This window comes from Cicer arietinum, chromosome 2 (assembly GCF_000331145.2).
Source record: "Cicer arietinum cultivar CDC Frontier isolate Library 1 chromosome 2, Cicar.CDCFrontier_v2.0, whole genome shotgun sequence".
Lineage (NCBI taxonomy): Eukaryota > Viridiplantae > Streptophyta > Magnoliopsida > Fabales > Fabaceae > Cicer > Cicer arietinum.
In genome coordinates, this window is record NC_021161.2 from 16483135 (window position 1) to 16491656 (window position 8522).

The 8522-nt window shown below is 35.6% G+C and overlaps 1 protein-coding gene across 1 annotated transcript; it reads right to left on the minus strand.

Moving 5' to 3' along the window:
• Positions 1-1051: 1051 nt before the first annotated feature.
• LOC101494116 (protein decapping 5) lies at positions 1052-8303 on the minus strand. The gene is made up of 8 exons (XM_004490226.4): positions 7940-8303; positions 5619-5719; positions 5183-5254; positions 4081-5103; positions 3337-3411; positions 1858-2061; positions 1638-1748; positions 1052-1542 (listed from the first exon to the last, which is right to left on the minus strand). Exons 1-8 carry the CDS (start codon positions 8085-8087, stop codon positions 1339-1341), a joined length of 1938 nt encoding a protein of 645 aa, XP_004490283.1. The 5' UTR covers positions 8088-8303; the 3' UTR covers positions 1052-1338.
• Positions 8304-8522: the final 219 nt, after the last annotated feature.

Below are 8522 nucleotides of genomic sequence, written 5' to 3' on the forward strand. Positions count from 1 at the left end.
CGTAAATAACACATATTTATCTTTTAACATTACTCTTTTTTCCTTACATTTAATCTTTAACGAACTTCCATTTCTCTATCTCCATTTTCTCTACTTCTCATATTCAAATTTATTTCCTCTCACAAGTGAAAAAAATATCAACAAAAAATTCAAAATTACAGACCAAAAATAAAATAAAATAAAATTTAATAAAATAAAATAAAATAAACAAAGGGATTATACGATCACTTGTAATAAATAGCTAAAATAAAATAAACGAACTCAAAAATAAACAAAGCTGAAATAAACAGTCAATAAATGAAAAGCAACGAACACAATCTACCATCGCTTGTAATAAATCATCATTTAACAGGAGATTACTCCGTTCATGAAACTAGCAGGAAAAAAAGGAATGAACGCAGGTGATTTGTTATGCCCATCATGTATGGAAATAGAAAAGGAGTTATGAGACACCAATGAATAATGTGGGAAGATGTCTTGGGAAACAAATCTGAATTTAAGAATTGATTCAGTGCCACCATAAAAGCTAAAAATATATAATAGTTTCTACCTAGAATTTATTTTAGGGGGAATTGATTGACATCAATTGAAGCCAAACACACAAATATGCAGTCAAATAGCATTTGACCATCTCTAGCACACAAATATGCGGAACCAAACAAGTACTTAGTATACACGTAAGTACGTCCCTATTACCAATCAGCCCGTCCCGATCCCATGATCGCATTTGGTAGACTTTTCAATTGATCAAAAATCACGTAAACAAGTTGGGCACACCGGGTGACATAAGTTTAGTGTAACTTAAATGTGTATCATTTGTGTTTTACAATTATTTTTCCCTGTATGTATTTTGTTGTGAAATGGAAAATTAAACAAATATCAAACAGTCTATTTGGTATATACGCTTAAAAAAGGGATAATTTTTTAAAAGAGATTTCCAAACCAAGAATAAATGCCACTTCCATCAAGGATCTAGACATACAATGGACGCATCCTGCAATACAGTAACATTGAAACTAAACTGCAAATAATACTGATAAACAGGTCAGAATGTACAATCGACTAATTTTTTTGCATGTATAATATCCAGCAATATATCGATGTAAAATTCTGTCACATTGGTGTATAACTAAATTAAAATGGTGTCCGAAGAACAAACACCTTTTCAGCAAACTGTCCTTTTGGTAAAGGATTAATCAGGTAGTAACTGGTAAGTACGGTGATGATAAAAATAATGTCCAACTTATTCTATGAAAATGAAACATAAAACACAACACGGTAGCATGGTCTCCCTCAGTTCTTGTTCTCCTGAAAGACTTGAAAAATCATATCTACAACCTAAGAACTATGATGGGGCATGCCACGTCCCCTTCCTCTTTCAGAATAGCCATATCCTCCTCCTCTTCCAGAATAACCATACCCTCCTCTTCCAGAATAGCCATATCCTCCTCCTCTTCCATAATAACCACCTCGAGTACGTCCACCACGGCCAGGACCACGGCCACCCCGACCACCACGGTACCTTGCAAAATCACCAAACGTCTGCACCACAAAATGAGCAAACGAATTGAACAATGCCCCGCCATATGAATCTATGAAAAAGACAGAAATGACCTTGGTATCAATTTTAATGTTACCTCAGTATCAATTTTAATTTGTTCAGAATATCTAGTTCTTCCATTCTGTGAAGCATTATCAAGCACACTGGACGAGAGTGAGTCAAAGAAATCATCCTTGTTATAAACAGACTGCAAAAACAATGAAAAGCAGGGTCAGAACGTATAGTCTAACAACAAAATTACAATTGTGTAATAACTGAATTCACATCAAGTTGCACCGAAAATAGCATAGCATTACCTTATTAACCTCAATATTTGATAAATCGTCATTATCTTCATCTTGACTGTAATCTTCATCAAAGGCATTTTCTTCCCTATCTTTATCTACTGAATTAGATTTGTTACTCTTACCAAGATGACCCCATACTTCATCTTTTTTGAACTTCTCGTTCATTGCCATGAAATCAAAATCCTCAGTGAATTTTGTGACCGGGCGAAAACCCTGCAAAGAATTTAACAAACTTAATGATCTCAAAATCAGAGATATCAATATATAAAAAACTGGCAAAAATAAGGACAAAATATGATAGAAACAACTGGTATTAGTACTAAAGATGAGGCAGACTTCCCTTAGTTACAAAATATTGGCACCTCTTTGAGGGTCTACCCACCTCCTAGTTGCCAAAAGTCCCTAAATCACCCATGATAGACCTAAAAGCATGATTTTAAGTTTTCGAATTTTAGGGTCTGATACTATGCGTTCTTCAGAGGCTGACTTGCCTGTAAATTCAGAGGCTGAAAATGCACCTTCTGCTAACAATGCCAACACTCAAACTCCTTCTCCACCTATCTACGTTCCTGCACATCCGAGTAACTGTGGACCTACACCACCGTCTAGAGAGGAGGAATCGGATGAGGAGGGCAGCAGCGCTGCCAGTGACTTGTTTCGATTTAAGGTTTCAGTGCTTGGGTATGTACTCTGAGGGAACAAAGCAGTACTGCTTTCATGGTTTTTTTTAATAAACAATAAAAACCGGTTGGATCAGCAAAACCGACGGAATCGCCGGTTTTCCAGTTTTCTCCGGTTGGAATCCCAGTCCTGTAACACTGCGGTTTTAGGGGCTAAACAGACCGGATAGGGTTCTGGTTTCCAGTTCAGCTGGTCCGGCCCGGTTTTTATTACCTTGGACCTAACTATCTCTCTAGCACACTGAATAACTAACCCAACAGAATTAACTAATTGATAGAACCGACTGGAATTATTACTAAATATGGGGAAGAATTACCTAAATTACAAAATAAAGGCAATTCTTTTAGGGTCTGCCCACCTTCCAATGGCCAAAAGGCAATAAATCACTCGATTTAACAAGATGCCAACCTCTACTAATCTATTCATAGGCCGCCTGCCTTTGGGCCAAAATATCTCTCTAATACACTAACTAACCCAACCTGAGAAACTAACTAACTTCATAACTACAACTTCTTAACTAACAATAGCAGATCTATCAAAATCCTTCAAGCAGATTCATTTAGCTAGTTGGGGGAGGGAGTTAAGGAGTTGAGTGATAAAGAAGTTGAGGGTTCTATCCCCAGCCGCATCAAACACTTATATACAAACATACTAACATTTGGCGTTCCAAAAAAAATTGTCAAACAATTACAAAAAAAAATAAAACTCAATAATAACTTCAAAACTCAAAATCTTCCAGTAAGCTTTAAGTTTCAAAGGGTACAAGGCCATCCAAAGTATCAAATGAAACAGTAAACAAAACATTACCCCGGTTCCTCTTCCTCTTCCGCGTCCTCTGTAACTATAGCCATGATGATGATTTTGCATAGGACCTCCACCAGGCTTAAAAAAGTGTAATCAAATGTCAAATTACCATCTCAATCAAAAGAATAAATAGTAAAAAAAGTTTATATAATAAAATATCCATACTTGCAGTTTAGGTATGAGTATGATGACACATGTTGTATTTATTTGATAAAATCAAAAAACAAAATCAAATTGAGACAGGCTCATTAACCACCATAACTTATCTATGGCAGTTGCCAAATAAAATTAAAATAGATAAACCATACCAAATCTGTTAAATTCTTAACAAAAGGAACACCAGAAAGAAATCCATATAGTACAGCAAACAATATAGATTTGTTGCGAAAATAAGTATAGTATAAGAAATTACCAATCTAAGAAACTGAAGTTAAAAAGGAAACTTATTAAACGGATCTTACTAGGTAAGGACTCAAGATAAATGCGACACAAAGAGAAAGAGGATAAAACCTAGCCTCAGATGCAAAATAGATATTTTGAAGAAAAATGGCTAAGTTGGTACCAAAACCATATACCTACCTAACCTCATCAAAATCATACCCAAGCCACAAACTATGCTGCTATTTATTTTTCAATTGTTTTAGTATGTAACTGATAAAATGTAATGTACAATTTGCAAAACGATGCAGCCATGCATTGGAAGTGTGTGCTTGTGTGCATGAAACTGATAGATAAAGAGAAAGATACCCTGTGACTGGGCCCAGAAGTTACTGGCAATGGCAGTATTGGTGGTTTAGTTTCAGTAGAAACTGTCAGGGATTGCTCAGGAGATGATGTCGATGATACTTGAACAACTTCAACATCCTTATGAGGTGTTTGTGAAGGTTGAGCAGAAGAAACTGTAGTTGGTCCATACTGTAATAATTGACCTGGAGTTACCAGAGTAGGGCCTGATGTCTCTGTACGGATGGAATTTGATGATCCAACAATTGCAGGTGAAAACTGGGATACAGTTTGATATGGTAAACTTGAATTTGAAACAGTATTAGTTTTGCTGGATATTGGTTGCTGTACAGCATTTAGATCTGGACCAGAATGGGTCAACTGAGTCATGGATGGTAAGCTAGCAGCTAGTGCTACAGTTGAAGTTGACGCATTTGGTGCTTTGCTATTTACTGAAACAGGAAATATTTCAGAAGCTAGTGTAGCAGAAGGTGCAGGAGACAGGGCAGAAGGTGCAGGAGACAAAGCAGAAGGTGGTGCAGGAGCCAAGGCAGAAGGTGCAGGAGCCAAGGCAGACGGTGCAGGAGGAAAATTTGATATAGGTAAAGATGAAGATGTTACACTAGGTGTACTTGTACTCAAAGGTAGCAAAGATGATGGCAGTTCCGGCAAATTAGAAGATACAGCCGGTAATGAGAGACTATAATTGGGATACTGCATAGGCTGCTGCATGGATGAAGGCATTGATAAACCAGGTGGCGGTCGAAGCAAAGATTGTTGGTGCAAATGAGGAAGCCCATTTGAGGGGGCACCATAATATCCTTGCCAATACATTGGCATAGCAAGCCCACCACTATTAGCATTTGGAGCAGGTGGAGAAGCTCCCCATGACCCTATGCTACCTCCAGGTTGATACAAAGGTAAGGGACCTTGAAAACTTGACCCAGGATGTCCGGGCTGTGTAGTATGAGAACTGAGATCAGTCAAAGACCCACTCACACCAGAAGGCAAACTTGTAGATGTGGCAGCTTGGTGAGGATAATGAGACTGCAAATGCAATTCCATGTAATTAGCATGAGATTAATTTAATTTGACTTTTTTTATTGAGAAAAAATTTCATACCAACCTGGATAATAGCCGGGTCATTGTTGACTTGTGGAGTAGGATGGGCAGGTGGAGAAGATTTAACCTGTAAATCCTGCAGAAAAGAAAGTTGTGACAGTTCTCTCGGTTCATCTGATACACATACAACATGGACATAAATCATTCAAAGCCTCAATGCAGTGACATCTAAACAAAGCCTTTATTGGGGTAATAACAATCAGAATAACGTATAAAGCAGCATATGAAAAACTAGATCAACCTTCTAAAGTTCCCCCTCCCTATATATGCATAAATGAACCAATATTTTAAAGATTATAGAACGAAGTTGTACAAACAAGGTGTTTTTATAAATAAAAAAACATAGAAGTTAATGCCATTGTTTCCAATGTGTAACAAAAATCAGGAGCAGGCACAGTAAATATTTAAAAAAGGTGCTTGTATATCCCCATCATTGATACCTTGATGTCACTCCCACGAAAAAGTATATACTCATAAACCTTGTCGCCTGGAGGAACTTGTGGACCATCCTTCTTCCTTCCTTCTGTTCCAAAAGATCGCACTGCCACATAAAAACCAAAAGTATCACACTGCAAATCCAAATGGTGATAGTAAACAACAAATTTACAATTCTTTGGTAGCCTATAACTATGGAAACAAGATGTTATCAACACTGCAATAATCCACAAGGTTACAAGAAGATCTTGAATTTGAAACATAAGCAAACAGCAATACCTTTATATCTTACACAAATTTTCATGAGGTGCTTGTTTCAAAAGATATGGTTCCACTTTCAAACAATATACATGTTAATATGAAAACAATGGACTTAGAGAAACAAAAATAGTACACAATACCAAGTAGCAATTCAATTAGAGCTCGTGTGGTTAGTCTTAGACCTCTCGTTAAGGATTAGTAAAAGAGGAGAGGCCGAGAAGGACAAAACTGATTTTGATACAGTTTGTGGCAGTTATATTTTTATATGACAGCTATGTTTTTATTCAGTTATGTTTTTATTAATTAATTATGTTGTCAGTTATGTGTGTAGTAAGTAAGAATAAAGAGGAAAAGGGCAAGGCTTAGGGGTTATCAGGAAGTTGCCAAAGTGATTATTGGGAAGGGAAAGAACCAAGCCCTCGAATTCTTGGCTTGTTACAGTTTCTTTCTGTTTCTATATTTTCTGTAATTCGGTCTCTGTTTTGAAAACTATTTCCAGTAGAGTATTATCTATATAATACAGTATAGATACCAGTTTCAATCAGACAGATGGAGTGAAAGGCTGTGAAATTGAAAATAATGGATGGAATATTTAAGCCATAAAATAAAGAAACAACGGTATAAGAACTACACAGAAATAGCTATATTGTGGTGGGAGAAATCAAGGACATATAAACTTTACATTAAAACACCATCCTTTTGATGTGGGAGTCAATCCCCATACCTTGCAATTGGAATGTTACATTTCACAATATGAATCCCCAATACCCACACTATGTACGGACTATGATACGAATTTACATGAACATCACAAGAAACGCATGGCAAAACCTAACCAGTTTGATGGGTGACCCCAACGCCACGTAATGCATGACATACCTTTCAATTAAACGAACTATTGTTTTTCTTTTTCTTAACTAATTCTTTCTTTTAAAAGTGAGTGGAAAGCAATGGGGAAAATCTATTTGGATGAAATTTTCGGAAATTCAAAATTTGAATCACTAACAATAAAAGGAAACAAGATAAAGCACTTCAACGTATAAAATTATATAAACGCTATATATGCTTGTGTTCATGACATATCTATTGCAATGCGTTATTCTTTTCATTGAATTAGATATAAAAAAGCTCATTATAATTCTCTCACTAAGACAAAATATCTTAACATAAAAGAGAAAAATATGTGTCTCAACGCTATTATTATTATTAATAATTAAAGCAGTACCTTCCATTATCATTCATATTTTGAAGTATCTAAATTTTGTTTCTTTTGGTGTAACATTCGGTAACTAATAAAAGACTTGGGGACTTCTTCAATTATTGAGTTTGTTATTAGATGCTGGCATTTATTGACGAGGATACGATACAGGTTTTCATGAACCCAACACCCACAAATGCATAGCAAGTAACAAACTAAAAAATTAATAAAACCCTAAGCCAGTATCAAAGAGAAAATCACATGCAACAAAAAACGAAGCACAATTCATGCACCCCAACAAGAGATAGATTAAGCAGTGTTGTCAATCGCAAATTGCAGTAAATAGCGATTTTTCAAACCCCGTTAAACTACTGTGCTATAGGGCTGCCATCTCCACTATTTGATAACAATTTATACTAGTCGCTTATTGCAGAACAGTAACAGTTTGTTAAAATTCTGATATGTTAAGTGCCACTATAGCCGCTATTTGATAACACGGAGATTAAGACCTTAATAATTAGCAATGATAATAAACTTTACAAATTGAATTCAAGTCCAGGACATGCGATGTATCACTAAAAATAAAATTTTGCAATAAATAAGAATTTCATCATGACCCTTTGCAACCTTTCAACACAAAACCCAAAAACAATCACAAGCTCAAAACAATTCTATAACTATGGCAGCGAATCAAATCATTCAGACTCATCCAACACTTGAATGATTAACCATGAATTAAAATTAAAGTTCAATTCAAAGCTCCAAGATCTGATATCAAGGTCAGCAAATTGAGCTAAAATTGAACAAAGCAAATAAATCATAAACGAAAATTCCTTCGAAAAAACAAGTGAGCAGAAGAAGAATTACCGTTTCTGAGACCAATACTGGACTCTTCGGTGTTGATATTGTAGAGGATTCCTTCGTATCTGATCTCACTCCTGGATGTTAAACTTATCAAGCTTCCAATGTAGGAATCGGCCGTAGAACTCGATCGAGAAGCGTTCTCTGACGCCATAATCGTTCGCGCCTCAAATTAGGGTTTAGGTTTTGGGACCCTTTCTGTTTAAATTCGAAGGCTCAAATCGGTTTCTGCTTGTGTATTGTGTGATGTGATGGTGTTGAAACTGCAATATATGTATGTGGATATTATTACATGTCACTTCTTCGGTGTATCATCGTAGATCCGTATATAATATTTCAAAACTTTCAAAAGAATTCTAATCAATTCACGATATTCTTTAGAAATAATTAATTATAATAGATCTCGTATTTATGAATAAGGATCCCCGTCTATTCAATGGAAATATATTTATTTTTTTTACTTTTATGAATTGATATTATTTAAATTATTGTTTCGTCATAGAACGACATAGTTTTGAATATTTTTTAGAACGGATTGATTGTAGGCTCACGCTAGAATTTGACTATTGTTATATTTTATATATATAAA

Excerpts from the sequence above, each read along its gene's own strand:
- LOC101494116 (XM_004490226.4), bottom strand. The coding sequence starts at position 8,087 with ATGGCGTCAGAGAACGCTTCTCGATCGAGTTCTACGGCCGATTCCTAC. Across the intron at positions 2,062-3,336 it reads GAAGAGGAAGAGGAACCGGG|GGTTTTCGCCCGGTCACAAA; the intron begins GTAATGTTTTGT and ends AATTCTTTGCAG. Across the intron at positions 1,543-1,637 it reads AAATTAAAATTGATACTGAG|ACGTTTGGTGATTTTGCAAG; the intron begins GTAACATTAAAA and ends TTTGTGGTGCAG.